Source organism: Oncorhynchus keta, chromosome 2 (genome assembly GCF_023373465.1).
Source record: "Oncorhynchus keta strain PuntledgeMale-10-30-2019 chromosome 2, Oket_V2, whole genome shotgun sequence".
In the NCBI taxonomy this organism is placed as follows: Eukaryota; Metazoa; Chordata; class Actinopteri; order Salmoniformes; family Salmonidae; genus Oncorhynchus; species Oncorhynchus keta.
This window is the reverse complement of record NC_068422.1, coordinates 44,947,496-44,966,479: the sequence shown is the minus strand read 5'-3', so window position 1 is coordinate 44,966,479 and position 18,984 is coordinate 44,947,496. Positions and strand designations below refer to the sequence as shown.

The window sequence follows — 18,984 nt, the reverse complement described above, 5'->3', positions numbered from 1 at the left end:
TACGCTTCTTTTCATCCTGGTCAGGGCTGTCCTTCCTAAGGGGGATGCGCCAGGTCTTGGGCAGGCCCTCTTTGTCCTTCCTGGAAGGCCTGTCCCTGTTCAGCGCCGAGGACCACTCGTCCCACGGCCGGCTCTTCTCAGATTTCCTCTCGGCACCTCGCTTCTTCACTTCAGGAGTCTGGGGGGCATTCTGTGCCTGGTGCTGGTTACCCTTAGCTGGTCTTGGGGCCTCTTGCTTTTTTCCACCCAGCATCTGCATTCTGGCAGGGCAGATGACCCTAGTGGTGACATCATTCAGGAAGTTGGAGAATTTCAACTTATTTTCCAGAAACTGTATCTTTCTCTCTGAGGGCGCTGAGCTGGATGAGGTAGAAGATGGGGAAACCTGTCTGATAGAAGAGGTCCTGCCCAGATCCTTCCTCTCAGGCTCCCTGTCCAGAGACTTGCTCTCGGGTTTCCGGCCACGGCTCTGGCCCAGCATTTCAACAGACTTGGACTTCCTGAGGTCTGAGAAGTGTGCGCCCAGCTGGTTGGGCTGCTTTAGGATCCCCTTAGGAGGGAGGGCCGGTCTCTGGAAGGATGTCTGCTGGTGGTGCTGACCACCTCTGGGCACCAGGATCTCTGCATTGTCCTTGAAGGCCAGCGAGCGCTCCATGCTACGACTGGACTGGGCTATGGAGGCGGAGTGGCCACCTCGCTGGGAGTCCTCTGAGCTGAGGTCCTCGTCTCCAGATAGAGAGAGTAAGCCCTCACTGCGGCTCAAGAAGTGGCTCGTCCCCTGTAGATCTCTGGCTGTCTGGTTGGCAGTGACGCCCACGGTGATGCCTCCATGGCTGAAGATGCGGGGTGGGGGCAGGACGGTAAGCTCCAGGCTAGACAGGCTGGAGACGTCCAGTTCGCTGTCCGAGAGCAGAGACCAGGAGGGGGAGAATATATTGCGGCCCTCAGGACTAACTGGGCATTTTGGGTAGGGGTCTGTGAACCTTGATCGCTGAAAACCTGGGGTATGGTTTGGAATGCGAATTACCTGGCAGGGGTCAGGCAGGTTGGGGCCAGCGGTGTGGGCAGGCGGCGTGTTCCCACTAAGGTCCTCTCGAAACAAGGGCAGGCTGTTTCGTGTCTCGCGGTGCTGAGGCGGAGCCTTGCGGTAAGGCTTCCTGGCCGGGGCAGCGCTCGTCATCCTTGGCGTTCAGCGTCCGTCTGTCTGTCCGTTTTGTTATTCCTGCCAGGAGACAAGCATTAGATGTGGTGGAGGTAGCAGCAGCCCTGAGTCCTGCTCTGTGCAAAAAGCCAGCTGTAAAGGTCTGTGTCCAGTTCCCCAGTCTTTCTCTCCCTCTCTCACACAACCATTCTCTCTCTCCCTGGCTCTCTACTCTGCCGCTCTCGCGCTCTCCTAAAGTGGCTGCAACGAAAAAGTGGTTTGAATCAATAGGGCTTTGAGAGCAGCAGCATTGGACAGTAAAGAAAGTGGCTGCCTGGTGCAGACTGTTAGTGGTGGAGAGTGGAGGGAGGGGTTTGGGATGCCACTTCAAATGAACATCATACACATGTCAATTTATGTGTTGTGATGTGGAGGGCTTTTAAAATATCTGCTCTCACAATTCTGCCTGCAGAGTATGTGTATATGTGCAATAGAAAGAGAGGAAAATATGAGCATGCCCTCAAGCCTACGATTGATTACAAGCAGAAGTGTGTTTCCAATAGAGGAACTCTTAAACTCCAGTCCACGGGCTGGCAGAATTGATTATAGTGGGCTAAGTTTAGAACGGGAAAACAAGCCACATTCGTTAGGGGGTGGGGTGGATTCATTTCCTACCAAACCATGGACCACAAGCACACACTGATGCACCGGAAGGTACTTTTAGGAACACAGGCACACAGACACCCACACTAGTGGTCATAAATGACTAAAAAGCTTAAAGCTGAACAAGAGAAGGACGCGTCACTATATCCATTCTGATTGATAACTTGGCTTCCGCTGAGTCACTCTATAGCCCTGTGGATCAAATTGCCAGTGAGTGGAGAAACACCATAGAGCTGCCTATGCTTCCTGCCAGCACAGACTAGGATACTGTAGTCCTCTCTATATCCATTATACAATGTTGCTAATGCCAGTCTGATGCACTCATTGCAGTGTAAGCCATAGAAATCATTTCAAAAGGTTCAGATAGAAAAATTGATAGATTGAAGGACAACCATTTGTATCCCTGATGAGAGCATTCTGAAATAAATAATGATTAGGAAAACGTTATTGTGGAATATAGTAAGGTCTCAACCCCCTCAGTCTAACAGCGTGTTTTTACCAGATACGGCGTCGGCAAGAGAAGTACTGCCCCCATTCATTTTCAGCGAGGGCACGCTGAGAAATGTGCTGGGGGTTGTGGGAAGGTGAGCAGTGAGAACCCTGCTAGCAGAGCAGTAGAAAATGTTGAGCTCTACTTTATGCAAATTTCACACAACCACCATTGCCAACTGAGGAGCAGATGTTTGCTTGATTATCTTCCGTTCATGAAACATAGTTCTGCATGTAATTTCATCCGGGCAAGCAAAAACAAAAAAAGATGGAGGAAAGCCAATCACCGCTATGTCTTGTTTTCCAATTCTATATAAAGTTGCGATGCTAGAATACAGACAAAATCAGAAGGTCAATGGGATGGAGTAAGATTGCAGAGAGATAAAACATTATGGAGTCTTAAAGGAGGCCTGGGTAAGGCCAAAATGTCATATGCCAACTTTGATTAATTATTTCTCAATTATGCTTTTAGATACAAAATGTCAAACGTCAACAATCCATCCTCCAAATGACCATTCAATTCATTACATTTTGTGAAAATCCCCCAAATCAGTATTTTTTTTCAGATGGGTCTTCTAAGTTAAAGCTCTGCCTGAAAAACACCATTATTATAACTGACTAAGGCCAAGTTTACGATATCTTATAAAAGGAAGTCAAACTTCAGCTTATCAGAGATGAAATCACAGTGAATCTGAAGTGACAGCCCTCAATTGGAACATGAACATTTTGGAATGCCATTTCCCTAAAGACAGTATTTGAATGAGACACAGGGGGTCTGGGTAAATGAGTGCACGAGTTAAATCAGCCTTGGAATGAATGATCAGACGCAATTACAGCACAGAGCCAGTCAGGTAAAGGAACCGTGAGTATGTCTGAAATTACAGCACATCAAATGAAATGATTCTGATTAAAGGAGGATGACATCTCAATACTAGTTGCTAGCAGGTACAGCGGTATTTAGAACAAAGTCAAATTGACTACAGCACACTATAGCAAAGCCTAGTCACTGACATACTTGTGTACGTGACATGAAATCTAATAAACTATTCTGAGCTGATGCATGATGATACTGACATGCTGCAAGAGATTAAATAGATGCCACAAGCCAACATCATTGAAAAGGAAAAGGTGAACACTCGCACACCATAAAACATTCATTGTTTTATTTATGGTAATATAAGCAATGTAAAATATGTTTTAAAAAAGATATATTTTTTAAAAATATTTTCACACCACAACATCCCATTTTCTAAAACGACATCATCATTATGGGAAAACACAGCTCTTCCACCTTAAAATAATGACACACAGGAGCAGATACATATTAGGGATGTGACAAATGGAAAATATCTTCACGTTTAAACCGCCTTTTTTTGTAATCATCAGTTTTTCATCAAAACCATACGAAAAGGTCAGAAAATTCCACGTCTCAATTCACAATCCTGCTGCCAGCAACGGTTTGGGTCTCACACTGCGTCCCTTTCAAAAAGTTTAAGCCTTGCACCTGTACTACCATTGCTGCAAAGTAGGGTGCACAATATATCGGTGAACATATTGGAGTCGGCCGAAATTAGTTAAAAATGTCAACATCGGCCCGATGTCTAGTTTAACGAAGATGTGCAAAACCGATGTCAAAGCTGACGTGGATACCTATATAATGTAGGTGGTACATGATGTAATGACACCACATAAAAAGTTGGAGCAACACATGCAACACAGCATTCCTAACCTAGCCCACAATGTCTGCTGTGTGGAGTGAGCATTCAACAAGTCCAACAGTCATTTGAAAGAGTAAGAAAATGTAAGCGAGACAACTCAAAGGCGAAATCCATTAAAGCCAAGATAATGGAATTCATTACCATTGACAATCAACCGTTCTCTGTCGTGGGTGATGTTGGCTTTCGCCGACTGGTCGAGCACCGGTACACATTACCAAGTGCACATTACCAAGTGCTATTTTTCAGACGTTGCCCTACTGGAGTTTCACAGTAAGAGAGTCACTGCTATTAGCTTGTCAACATGCATACTATGGAATGCCGTTTGGGTCATTGTGTGTCAAATAATATACAGTAGCACTGTCAAAGCTGTAAAAAAAAAAAAAAAAAAGTCTGCAAACAAGCAAACACCGGCCACAAAAAATGTGTTTAAAATACCGCGTTGGTAATAAAGCATAATTTGTTCGACTGCAACTTCTGGGGTAGCTAGCTTTAGCTTGGTACCTAGCTAGCACCAATACAACCAGCCTGAAAACAATGACCAGCAGAAACTGCAGTCATTTTCATTATTCTTACCAATGATTTAGGAATCCTTGTGAGTAAGTATTTGCTCGGTTGCCACTTGTTCGCCTATTGAAAATTAACTTCAGTTCATGAAAATAAATAGCTAGCCAGCTACTTAACCCTTTTGCCCAAAGCTAACGTTATAAGCAGCCAGCTAGCTTCATCTGGCTAGTGAGGCTCGACCGGACCGGGTTATGTGTTGTGAAGCTAGCCACAATAAGGATTAGGCACAATAGTGGGTATAAAATAAAGGTATATAATTGACAGTGATGCAAATTAATACAAATAGTAGAATCATGCCATACTTTGATTTAAGGCTAACCGCAAAGTCCACTATTGTGGCTAGCTTCACATAGATGGGTCCGACCACCATTAATTAAATAACAGTCTTGTAAATTAGGGTTATTTTAGATGACACCTAGCTTTGCTACTATAACAAATTGTGTAAATTTGTTATGTTTATGGGGAAGAACATTGTTTGCATCCATGAGCAAGCTAGCTTTTTTATGACCAGCACTGTAGGTGTGCGAGGTAACTTTACCAGCATCCTAGCATACTTATCGATGAACCGTTGTGACAGCGTAATCAATGTGCATTAACTACGTAGAAAATTAATGAACGCGTTAAATTATGTGATGTGCTGTCATATTCAGGTCCTGATTGGTCAAATAGTGTTATTTGACACGTCAAATAGTGTATCTTTTTTGACACGCAAAGACCCAATCGGCGTTCCATAGAAATCCTGGTTCAGACTGAAATGACTAAACAAATTAACAATGAAACAGCACAGCAAGTAAATTGAAAGAAATAGGTTTTGATTGTTTTACTGGTAACAGGGACATACGTAAATGCCAACAAAATAACTTTTTGGTCAGTGTGGTGTGCGTGTAACCTTTATTTAACTGGACAAGTCAGTTAAGAACAAATTCTTATTAACAATGACGGCCTACCCCGGCCAAACCCGGACGACGTTGAGCCAATTGTGCGCTGCCCTATGAGACTCCTAATCACAGCCGGATGTGATACAGCCTGGATTCAAACCAGGGACTGCAGTGACTCCTCTAGCACTGAGATGCAGTGCCTTAGACCTCTGCATCCATGTGTGTGTTAACTATTCAACTGTACTACAATGCTTAAAAAGGCAGCTAAATCGGCCAAAAATGTCATATCGGTGCAGCTCTACTGCAAAGTTTACACGTCCTCATTTAACCTCTCAAAGAATTGCCATACAGGACTTCACTGCTGTCACTTTTGCCTTTCTCTGCCATTTTTCCAACTGTTAACAACGATGGAGAGTCGACATTTCCCATTTCTGAGTGTCAAGATTCGAGTCCACAAGGAATTGACACCCAAGATTCAGTATTTTGGGTACGGAGGAGACTGATTAGTTGCCGTACTTCCAAGAACAAACACCAGCATCATTCATAGCAAGCTAGCTAGGGATGGAGAGAGAGGGGAGGGGTACAGTATAGGCAGGTCGGCCACCAGACAGACAGCGTCAGAACCATGTACTAGGCCTATCTATCGGCAAACAAACGCTGTATCTCACAATTTCTTGGCTTGCAATGTTTTGCAACTTCAGTACAGCAGGGCCTTTCATCAATGAATAGGATATTCTACAAGCACAGAATGAAAACTTAACACACTCGCATCATAAGCAAAGAGAAAGAGCTGGCGAGCCATCGCAAGGGAGAGAAGGGATGGTGCAGGCAGAAAGAACCGTGCACATGCAGTGCCTTCGTAAAGTATTCAGACCCCTTGACTTTTTCCACATTTTGTTACTTCACTGCCTTATTCCAAAATGTATTAAATAAATAACAATTCCTCAGCAATCTACACACAATACCTCAAAATGACAAAGTGGAAACAGGTTTATAGAAATGTTTGCACATTAGGAGGGGTGCGTCACTTGAGTGGGTTGAGTCACTGACGTGATCTTGCTGTCCGTGTTGGCGCCCCCATTGGGTTCATGCCGTGGGGGAGATCTTCGTGGCATATAGCCTTGTCTTAGGGTAGTAAGTTGGTGGTTTGAATATATCCCTCTAGTGGTGTGGGGGATGTGTTTTGGCAAAGTGGGTGGGTTTGTATCCTGCCTGGTTTGCCCTGTCAGGGGGTATCATCGGATGGGGCCAGTGTCTCCCGACCCCTCCGGTCTCAGCTTCCAGTATTTATGCTGCAATAGTTTGTGTATCGGGGTGTTAGGGTCAGTCTTACATCTGGAGTATTTCTCCTGTCTTCAAATCAAATTTTATTAGTCACATGCGATGAATGAAATGCAGTGAAATGCTTACTTACGAGCCCCTAAACAACAATGAAGTTTTAAAAAATACAGATAAGAATAAGAAATAAAAATAAGTAATTAAAGAGCTGCAATGAAATAACAATAGCGAGACTATATACAGGGGGGTACCGATACAGAGTCAATGTGCAGACGGTGAGTTGAGGTAATATGTACATGTAGGTAGAGTTATTAAAGTGACTATGCATTGATGATAACAACAGAGATTGTGGGGATGTTTTTCTGCAGCAGCGACTGGGAGACTAGTCAGAATGATGAATGAAGCAAAGTACAGAGAGATTCTTGATGAAAACCTGCTTCAGAGGGCTCAGGACCTGAGACTGGAGCAAAGGTTCACCTTCATACAGGACAACGATCCTAAGCACACAGCCAAGACAATGCAGAAGTGGCTTCGGGACAAGTCTCTGAATGTTCTTGAGTGGCCCAGCCAGAGCCCGGACTTGAACCCAATCGAACATCTCTGGAGAAACCTGAAAATAGCTGTGCAGCAACACTCCTCATCCAACCTGACAGAGCTTGAGAAGATCTTCAGAGAGGAATGGGAGAAACTCCCCAAATACAGGTGTGCCAAGCTTGGAGCGTCGTACCCAAGAAGACTCAAGGCTGTAATCACTGCCAAAGGTGCTTCAACAAAGTACTGAGTAAAGGGTCTGAATACTTATGTAAATGTGATTTATTTTTAATTATACATTTGCAAAAAAAATCTATAAACCTGTTTTGGCTTTGTCATTATGGGTGTAGATTGTAGATTGACGAGGGGAAAAAAGCTTTAAATACATTTTAGAGTAACAAAAAATGTGGAAAAAGTCAAGGGGTTTGAAAACTTTTCTAATGCACTGTATATTTCGGGGCGGCAGGTAGCCTAGTGGTTAGAGCATTGGGCCAGTAAGGTTGCTAGATCGAATCCCTGAGCTGACAAGGTAGAAATCTATCGTTCTGCCCCTGAACAAGGCAGTTATACCACTGTTCCCCGGTAGGCCATCATTGTAAATATGAATTTGTTCTTAACTGACATGCCTAGTTAAATAAAAGTTTTTTTTTTTAATTCTTGGTAATCTCCCTATCGCAATATCTTGACTTGCATTCCTCGCAAATTTACCAAAGTAACCTAAAGTTCGCCTCTTACGGTCCGATTTTATTTAAGCTAGTTAGGCTATAACAAGGTACATAATATGGATGTGATAACTGCACTGTGATTTTATACTGTACTGTGCTAAACATACTGTACTGAAATAAATCTAGATAATGATTCTACGAAAATAAGCACCATACCCAAGTTATTCCAGCGATGTCCTCATCCACAGGTTCCTAAGTCACAGGCATTCTGAAACACACAAAGGAGCAGGCTGAATTTAGATCAAAAGGGTTAGAGAAAAGTAGCCAATAGTTAGCGATTTCATTTCACACGTGATAGAAAGGATTCCGTGCATGTGCTGCTATGCTGGGTTCCCTCCTCTAGAATCGTGAAGCACCAGGGGACTCACTCACCTGAGACAACCCTACAAACATTCTGTAATGACGTCCACTGGGATTTGAGTGACATTGTTCACAATGATAACAGGTTTCAAAAATGGGTCACTGAAAATCCAAGAACTTTTCACACTCAAAACTGTTCTGAGGCCCCCTCACGAAAATGTTCAATCAAATATTGAGCAGTGTGACACAAGTGGAAATTCATGGTTGACAGCAGGACTCTTCCCACAACATTCAGTGCTCCATTTTTCTGATCTTCAATTAACGTTGATTTGTGGCAGTTATATATTGAACAAATATATAAAACGCAACATGCAAAAACGATTTTACTGAGTTACAGGTCATGTAAGGAAATCGGATTTCACATGACTGGGCAGGGGCGCAGCCATGGGTTCGCCTGGGAAGGCATAGGCCCACCCACTTGGGAGCCAAGTCCACCCACTTGGGAGAAAGGCTCAGCCAATCACTATTCGTTTTTCCAAACAAAGGGGCTTTAAAATAAGACAGAAATACTCCTCAGTTTCATCGGGTGTCCGGGTGGCTGGTATCAGACTATCCTGCAAGGGCAAGAAGTCGGATGTGGAAGTCCTTTTCTGGCGTGGTTATACGTGGTCTGTGTTTGTGAGGCTGGTTGGACGTACTGCCAAATTCTCTAAAACGACATTGGAGGCAGCTTATGGTAGAGCAATGAATAATTCTCGGCAACAGTGTCTTTAATGTGTCGCCACCATCCTCGATGCTAGGTACCTGGACCGCAAACTTCGATGCAGACTAGAAACAGAGTTCAGGTGAAACGTTAAACACAGCTCGATGGAAGATTGAAACGGACCCATGACAGCTAATCAAATGGCTACCCAAACTATGCATTGTTTCCTGCCACCCACCCAACAACCGCTCTTTTAAGCCGTTGCTACTCTCTGTTTATCCTCTATGCATAGTCACTTTAACTTATCCTACATGTACATATTTCCTCAAAATAGCCCGACTAACCAGTGCACCCGCACATTGACTCTGTACCAGTACCACTTGTATATAGCCTCGCTACTGTTATTTTTTGTTTTTTTATTTACTTATCTATTGTTTACTTCATACCTTTTTTTTTTTTTTACTTAAACTGCACTGTTGGTTAAGAGCTTGTAAGTAAGCATTTCACTCTAAGGTCTACACCGGTTGTATTTGGCGCATGTGACAAACAGAGGTGAAACTTCACTGCTTGACATGTATGATAAAATCCGGGTTGAGAATGAAACGACTGAACAAATGAACAATGAAACAGCACAGCAAGTAAGTGAAAGAAATACGTTTTGATGATGTTTTACTGGTAATGGGGACATACGTAAATGCCAACAAAATAACTTTTTGCTCAGTGTGTGCGTTTCAAATATTCAACTGTACTAGAATGCTTAAAAGGCCGCACAAAATGTAAATATCGGTGTCAGGTAGCGTATGTTTAAATGGAGAATACTCTTGTTTAACACAGCGAGTGTTTCATATTGCTGTAAGATCTCTTGAAGGCTATATATATTTATTTATTTCTAAATAAATCCAGCTTAAAACAACATTTTAAATGGTTTACTACAGCTTTCCAGTTAAATATTTTCCACTGCCTCTTCTGTTCTCTCAAAGTCTATCTGCCTTGACCTGATCCAATACCATATTTATTCAGTGTAAAAGTGCTCTTTCTTTTGTGCCGTTCAGGGCCTTTTGCTGTGGATAAGCAAGCCCTGCAGGGGGATGTGGCAGAGAATAACACATGAAGGCCTGTGCGATGGCCGCCAGCCATGCGTGACAATCAGCCGGTGGTGCTGTTGAATACAGCCACATGCGCATACAGACACACACAAGTCTGCAAAGTGCAAACCCATACGCGCACAAACACACACACACACACTTCAGTTCCAACACAGTCTCACACTCTCCAATGGCACTACCTCAGACCACCATCATCGTATCTACCCCACAGGCTGAGACACAGCAAGGCCATTACTCATCATAAAGTATTCCATGTTTTAATAAAATCTTCACAGTGCCATGGCTAACCGGCAGGGGTTAATATTTATCTGAGGACCAGAGACAGTAAAGAGGGCTGCTTCTGAAAAGTGGCACACAGCAGTGTGTGATATTTTACTTAATTGAAAATCATGATGATTACAAACGAGGAGAAAATGGAACACAGGCTGCTTTTACACAAGCAGCCCAATTCTGATCTTGATTTCACTAATTGGTCTTTTGACCAATCAGATCAGCTCTGGAAAAGAGCTAATGTGAAAAGATTGATGCGATTGACCAATTAGTGACAAAAATATAAGAATTGTGTTGACTGTCTAAACACAGCCATAGTGTCGTCCTCTCCAAGGTCACCCACAGTGTTTTAGAAAGGGCTCATTTACTATTGAACAAGCCAGTCAACATTAGGGAATCAGATTCCATTTTTAAAGTCTAAATTAGGCTTACAGCCTAAGGGCACAGCTATGGGAAGAGCACTACCACAGAGCTTTATGATGTTATGAGCCATAGAAATAGAATTATTATTTTAAGAGCCATCTTTACGGCCACCCTGAACAGCGGGGTTGGTTTAGGAGAGCCCTAACAGTGATGTGTTTCCTTTGCCTCTGCCCTGGCAGCACTCAGTTTATAACTGATGGGATGTTGCTCCTCCTTATCGGTGCAACCCCTGCTGTCATTTTGTGCGAATGTGTCTCGTTAGATGGCTCTTAACTCCATGTCTAGCATCCAGTTACCAGTGGTCACCCTGCTCTGTCCAACATCCTATTTTCAGCCTTCTATTGATTGCTTTTAAGAGGACAATTGGCTGACCTTAACTGACATTACCTGAACAGCTGAATCGAGGAAGATGGACTCTCCCCTATATCTGGTTCCTTGCCAGGTTTCTTCCTTTCTTCTGGGAGAGTTTTTCTAAGGCTTGCTCTTGGGAGGTTAAGGCCTTGGCTTTGTTGAACTTTCTGTAACAAATTACTTTGTGAAAATTGTGCTCGACTAACAAAGTGTAATTAATTGATTGTACCGCCATTTTGCCTCAACCCAATATAGTGACCAATTAGAGCAGCTGTTGGTGCCGAGGGGCGAGATGAAGGCACACAGCTTGTGTACTCAGTAGTGCTAACCGATTAACCAACATTTCAGCAATCTTTCGGTTTTTAAACAGCTAATTGACCAACATCGGTTAAATTATTTGAATTCCATTTTGTTCAGTTTTTTTTCTCGTCAGCTCAATGCGCAGTTTCTCGAAAGATTCATTGGATCAAGCTCGAACTGCGCAATGTAGTAGGGAGTTGTATGCTACATAGTATAGTGCAGAAAATGTGGTAATTAACTATCACCATAAACCATTGCGCGCCTACTTGTCGGGTCTGTGTGGGGCAAACACGGAGAGGGAGAGAGCACGTGTTCGAGGGAGAGCAGATGCATCTCCACCTGAAAATACGTGATCTAAGTGATTAATAGTTGGTATTCAGCAGTCATAACAGTATGCCTTATTTACTTTGAAGAACAACTAAAATAGTGATTTGTCAGACAGTCAAGGCAGCAGCCATAGAGAGATGAGATGACTTGGAATGAAACAAAACAATATACACAACTGAAATATCTTAAGTAATGTTAATAAATTATGGCTAAGTGAAATAAGCAGTAATGGGCAGTCAACTACATTAATGGGACTTGTCATTTTTTATTCTGTTTTACAACATTCAACCCACATAATGCATAGTGCATTTAACGTAAAAAATATATATATATACACATTTTTTTTAAATCAACATCGAAACCCATATTTAAAAAAATAATTAAAATATCAAACAGACCTCAAAAAGCACTAATTGCTCAGCACTAGTCACCTGAATTGGTCTAATGAAAAAGCCGCTACATATAAATCGAGCCTAGTGAGGGTCGTTTGCAAAAACCCAAATGAACAAATGTTTCCACTGAGGTGAGGGTAGTGCTCTATTATTAACAAGCACCTGGACTGGGCGATGGTGTGCTCTACATGGCCGTGTTCAGTGTTGTTTGGGCGAAGCTTGAATAATTTAACGGAGGAAGAGATGGCTACGGTTCATATAACTGAGCCCATGGAAAAAGAAAACAAGATATATATTTTAGTCTTCCGAGGACGTCACGTATGGGAGAGAGAATAATAACCCAAGTCATTACGTGCCACTGAGGGCTCTTGACTTGGTGTAACCTGGGCGGCTGACTTTCATTCTCCACCATTATAATGAGGCTGGAGCTACTGTACTAACGCAACAACGAAAGACCAAACATTTACAAAAGAAGTGGCTCTTCGTTCTCATTTACATTAAATAAACAGAAAACCATGACATAATCCTCTTGTATGAATAAATAAACCTGTTTAAACAGATTGTATTTCAAACCTGAGTGAAAAGCATTCTTCCCTGTGGAAACCATAGGAGAACATCCAAACAGCAGGAGGTTCACAGTGTGCCACGCTAAACTTAACTTAAAAGCAATTCACAAAACAGTAACACCACAATGTGCAGAAGGGAAATTAATGTGTATTTTAGCAGTATAATTGGAGTGATTTTGTGTATATTTCATACAGAAAGAGAGAAAAGCCAAGGACAGAGAGTAATGAATGGAAAGCATACTTTGTGTGTGTGTGTGGTGTGTCTGTGAGGAGGTAGAGCGAGCAAGCAAGAGGGGGAGAGAGAGTGAGAAACGGGGAGAGAACGAAAGCAGGACTATAGAGAGAATCGCATATGAATAGTCCCTCACCTTTAAGAGTATATGCTGCGTGCTCCAGACTCATCACCCTGAGTGTGTCCCCTCTTCGTTTCCTCTTCGTCCTCTCTCTCTAGGCATGTGAACCTCTGGGCTACTGATAACCTGAAACAAAAGAAGGTGGATGGAAAAACACAGCCGTGTTAGTACCTCTGGGCTGTCAATCTCCCGACTCTTCGGATACGGTAACAAGCCAGACGAAGCTGGGGCTCAAGGGACAGTGTGTGCGAAGCAAGCCTCATAAGGGAGTCTGTTTCATTCTCTGTCCTTTACATTCACTCCTACACAGTCTGACTGACTGACTGCTGCCACACACTAGCTAGCTTCCTCTTCTACTCTAGAATGATCATGAGGATTCTATTGAGAAAAATATATAATTTTAGACAGCCACTGTGCCTTCTCAAAGTGACTCACTGTGCTCTATTTGTCAGAATCCGACACGAAAGGAGAAGGCCTTGATAATACATTTAGCCAAGATAACACATTTTTTGCTTGGATGGAACTTTGTCTGGAAGTGTTGGATTCTGGGTTAAACTTGGTATATTGCTTTACTAGAGACTGGTTTTTACGTCAGAAGTGAATGGTTATCTGTAGGAGCCAGATGGCTTTGGAATGTGCTGGGTGGACGGGAGGAAGTCACAGGATTGCTGTAGGGATATGGGTGGACATCTTTGGATTAGGCAAATGAGGGGGTTGAGGTCAGGTCAGATCCCCTTAAGGGAGAAATGACAGTTATTACCCTAATACTTCATCTTCCTGTCGAACCATAAAAGATGTAAGGATTGGAGAGAAGGAGTAGTACCTAATAAGAGTGTATATATACTTGTCGTGGTGGAAACATGTTTTGTCTGATGCAGCTGTATTGATCCTCTTGGAAGAATAAAATTGTTTAAGCTGTCAACTTTTTTTACTCTGAGAATTAGAACCAAAACACTTGGCGCTGCAAGCAGGGTTCACCACGATTTGTAGTCAAACCAGAGAGTCCAGATCAGTGGAGCTGGCAACAAACAAGGAAGGCACAGTTCCTACACCTGTTTCCACTGATTTTGACACCTTGGGGAGATGAGAATCGTAGGCTGAACAATTATAGGATACGGACCTAGAGAGCCTGAGTTTATTCGCTAGGCCCATTGTGTAATGACTAGCCATAAATATCTGGTGCAGGGTAGGTTCTATATCTAGGTAAAAATCAGGAGTAGCGTAGGTTTCATAAAGATAGGCCTCGACTGGAGGTTTTCCACTGCGAGATCCAGGTAAAAATCAGGAATAGCGTAGGTTTCATTAGGATAGGCCCCGACTGGAGGTTTTCCACTGCGAGATCCAGGTAAAAATCAGGAATAGCGTAGGTTTCATTAGGATAGGCCCCGAGTGGAGGTTTTCCTCTGCGAGATCCAGGAGTGACAATACAGTGTAGGGCAGGTTCCGTATTAGGATATACCCCCACTAGGGACCTTCCCCTCAGATCTGTAGGAAGGACAAAAGTCCTAGCTGCAGTGAGTTTTTGTAAGACGAGAGTTCTTGAAGCTAGTGAGTAAAACAAAAACAAAGGAAAAATAAGATATTCAAACACTGAGTTACAACTATTAGCAGTAGCAATAAAGAGAGGTTGGTTAGATGCCCTGTTGGGTACAGAACCATGACAGATTATGTAGAAACAGGAAGACAAGTGTGAATAATTTAGGTAATGTGGGTTATCAACAACAGTGATATTTGAGGCACAATACTGGAATAAGACATTAAGACATCCGTATTCTCCAGTAATACATTTGCAGACGCTATTGTATCTAATACAAGGTCTATCTAATACAAGGTGTTAAGTGACCAATTAATTATTATCCGTGGAAGTGGGTAGCGCTACCTTGGAAAATAGTTAATAGAAGGTGTGTATTATAGACGGGAGTGAAGAAATCTAAAACACCCTAGACACAGTTTGGGAACAATAACTATTCATATGGCGTCAGACGGCCCCGATTCTCCAAGCAGAGCGAGAGGATTTTAATAAAGCAATGGAGTAGCTGAAATAAGCGCACAAGCATTCTACCAATTCGGCTCGAATATGGGGAATTAATAGAGGTACTTAGCGACAAAAAGACTGGGTGCGTGAGTACATTGATAGTATTTGTACTTCGGCTTTGATGGCAGGTTTGAAACCTGCGATCAAAACGACAATTGTGGGGGAGATGAGGATAAAATAGAGCAAGATGTTTGGGTGGAATAGAAATCCGCAAGACGTGCGAGGGGTTAATACAACCACAGTGAAAGTCACTAACAGTGGTTTCAATGGCCAAGGTAAGACAAAGAAACGTAGCAGCAAAACATCGAAGCGTAAGGAGATAATCTCACATCTAAAACAGGGAGCATCGGACAGGGGAAGAATGAGTGTATGGTGATACTGAAACCTGCTGTACTCGAAGGAAATTCCGCTAAACAAGCTTTTGCATCTTTTTCAAAAGAGCAACAACAAATCCTTTTGAGAGTAGCAGGAGAGGAAAAGTCACATATCAGTGTATAGCTTCGGTTCGATCGATAGCGGCTCATAGAGATTACAGTTTCTAGTTGAAGGAACACGTATGAGATCACGTCTTACCCAACTGTTCAATAGAGGCCAGGGATCAAATATCACGGATTCCTTAGGATGAGAAATTGGCTAAAATTGGCACAGGAAAACATAGTTTGGGTTGAAGAATCTAGGCCAAATGCCAGGGGAATGTATTCTAGAGGTAACACAATTTAAATAATCTGGCCAAACACTCTTTTTTGGGGGATATAATGAGACATTGTGTGTAGTTTTATTCTGATATAGATTTTGAGTATGTACGAAAGGGTGGAGGGGTAACGAGGAATTAGCAAAGGGGTTACTAAACCTAAAATTAACTTAATTTTTTTGGTAAATTCATGAACATTGTGGTGCGGTGGTTGTGGAGTATAGTACATAGTATAGTACATATAGTACATAAAAGATACATCAATTATGGGGTGGGCTATAAATGGAGTTCCAGATCAGTGAGGCCTGTTCATGTGTGAAACCATAGGTCAAAAACGCACACACAAAAACACACTTTACCGGTTACAAATATGCGTTAGTGGTGTTGATACGGTGGATTTATTTTGGATGGGGTCTTTTCAATTCAGTTTTAAAATTGGGTATGCAGAAGGATAGAAATGTTTGGAAGGTTTTTAAATGGTTTCTGAAGGACAGCAAAAGTAAAGGGATAGGAAATATTTAATGGTGTCGAATGCCCTGTATCCTGACTTTCTGGTAAAGCCTGACCAATCTCACTAGAAATGATAGAAACAGGTGGGATTTAATTATCAAATGAATGAGAAACACCCGTTTCTGTTCGATTTTACCATTGCTTTATGAGATACTATCATTTCCTTATGGAGTTATCAAGAGTTGTAATTCTAAGTTGATAGGTTATTCGAATGCGGTTATTCTTGATTTAACATGTTTTTGAATCACAATGTGAATCATGTATTTGAAGAGAAAGTTACCAGTTCCCTGGGGTCCTGGTCTTTGGGTAAATATACAAATGCACTTTGTGCATGTAGAAGGAAGAATATGTTGAATGGGGATGACAGTTACTCCAAATTGATTGTGATATGTGAATTGCTGATTTAATTTTTTGTTCATGTTTCGATACAAATTTCACCAGATTGGGATTTATGGAGTGTGGGATTCCCAGATGGATAGGGAGCTAACTTCCTGGTCTGGTAACTCTTCCGAGAGGTCACCAGTAAAAATAAGGGAGTATGAACACATTTTGAAAATGGTTTCAACAGTAACAGTATGTTGTTATGCTCTGACATATATTTGAAGTCAGAAGTTTACATACACTTAGGTTGGAGTCATTAAAACTTGTTTTTCAACGACTCCACAAATTTCTTGTTAACAGGTTGGTTAGGACATCTACTTTGTACATGACAAGTCATTTTTCCAACAATTGTTTACAGAGAGATTATTTCACTTATAATTCACCATTTCACAAATCCAGTGGTTCAGAAGTTTACATACACTAAGTTGACTGTGCCTTTAAACAGCTTGGAAAATTCTAGAAAATGAGGTCATGGCTTTAGAAGCTTCTGATAGGCTAAATGACATCATTTGAGTCCATTGGAGGTGTACCTGTGGATGTATTTCAAGGCCTACCTTCAAACTCAGTACCTCTTTGCTTGACATCTTGCGAAAATCAAAAGAAATCAGCCAAGACCTCAGAAAAAAATTGTAGACCTCCACAAATCTGGGTCATCCTTGGGAGCAATTTCCAAACGCCTGAAGGTACCACGTTCATCTTTACAAACAATAGTACGCAAGTATAAACACCAGCCATCATACCGCTCAGGAAGGAGACGCGTTCTGTCTCCTAGAGATGAACGTATTTTGGTGCGAAAAGTGTAACTCAATCCCAGGGGAACAGCAAAGGACCTTGTGTAAATGCTGGAGGAAAAAGTATATTTTTCCGCAGTAAAACCAGTCCTATATCAACATAACCTGAAAGGCCGCTCAGCAGGGAAGAAGCCACTGCTCCAAAACCGCCATAAAAAAAGCCAGACTACGGTTTGCAATTGCACATGGGGACAAAGATTGTACTTTTTGGAGAAATCTCCTCTGGTCTGATGAAACAAAAATAGAACTGTTTGGCCATAATGACCATCGTTATGTTTGGAGGAAAAGGGGGAGGCTTGCAAGCCAAAGAACACCATCTCAACCGTGAAGCAAGGGGGGTGGCAGCATCATGTTGTGGGGGTGCTTTGCTGCAGGAGGGACTGGGACACTTCACAAAATAGATGGCATCATGAGGGAAATTATGTGGATATATTGAAGCAACATCACAAGACATCAGTCAGGAAGTTAAAGCTTGGTCGCAAATGGGTCTTCCAAATGGACAATGACACCAAGCATACTTCCAAGATTGTTGCAAAATGGCTTAAGGACAACAAAAGACAAGGTATTGGAGTGGCCATCACAAAGCCCTGACCTCAATCCCATAGAAAATTTGTGGGCAGAACTGACAACGTGTGTGCGAGCAAGGAGGCCTACAAACCTGACTCCGTTACACCAGCTCTGTCAGGAGGAATGGGCCACAATTCACCCAACTTATTGTGGGAAGCTTGTGGAAGGCTACCCAAAACGTTTGACCCAAGTTTAAAAATAATTAAAGGCAATGCTACCAAATACAAATTGAGTGTATGCAAATGTCTGACCCACTGGGAATGTGAAGAAATAAAAGCTGAAATAAATCACTCTACTATTATTCTGACATTTCACATTCTTAAAATAAGTGGTGATCCTAACTGACCGAAGACAGGGAATTTTTACTAGGAATAAATGTCAGGAATTGTGAAAAAAATGAGTTTAAATGTATTTGGCTATGGTGTATGTTAACTACTGACTTCAACTGTAGGTACTCTGATAAATCAGGGCTAACTTACTTTACAGTCTCTACCAATCACAGAGTGTCATTGAGAGGTAAAGACAACACAATGGGGGAAAAAAAGGCTCTCCAGGGTTAAAATGTGAGCTAATGCGGGTTGGAGAAGGTTCATAGTACACCTTGTACACCTTGGTTGAAGTGGAGATTAAAATCAATACTGGAGCCTACATGTAACCGATTGAAGTCTTAGAAAATCCATTTTCAGCACTGCAGTGCATTGGGATATAATAGGCTTCAGCATGTTTTTCATTGGGATTAATGGGCATGTTTGGGCAAGCTGCACAACTTTGTGGAGGCTGTAAAGTTCACCTCATCCCCAAACAGTCTTTCAGAATCATTTAAAATGGTTCAGAGAGACAATGCAAAACACCAGTCATCAATTAGGCCTAACACATACTGAAACTGGGATAAGAATAACAGCATCAGGTGGAACGTCACCCTAAATGTCAG

At 42.3% G+C, this 18,984-nt stretch overlaps 2 protein-coding genes across 2 annotated transcripts in view; both read right to left on the bottom strand.

Moving 5' to 3' along the window:
* The window catches only part of LOC118401088 (serine/threonine-protein phosphatase 2A 56 kDa regulatory subunit delta isoform-like), a 633,889-nt gene that overhangs the window by 418,662 nt on the left and 196,243 nt on the right, over positions 1-18,984 (bottom strand). The window lies entirely within an intron of this gene.
* LOC118401128 (tight junction-associated protein 1-like) overlaps positions 1-18,984 on the bottom strand; it is a 130,467-nt gene that overhangs the window by 51,875 nt on the left and 59,608 nt on the right. The window contains 3 exon segments of the mRNA XM_035798397.2: positions 1,028-1,222; positions 8,144-8,195; positions 13,094-13,204. Coding sequence (XP_035654290.2) covers positions 1,028-1,180 — 153 coding nt within the window. The 5' untranslated portion in view covers positions 1,181-1,222; positions 8,144-8,195; positions 13,094-13,204.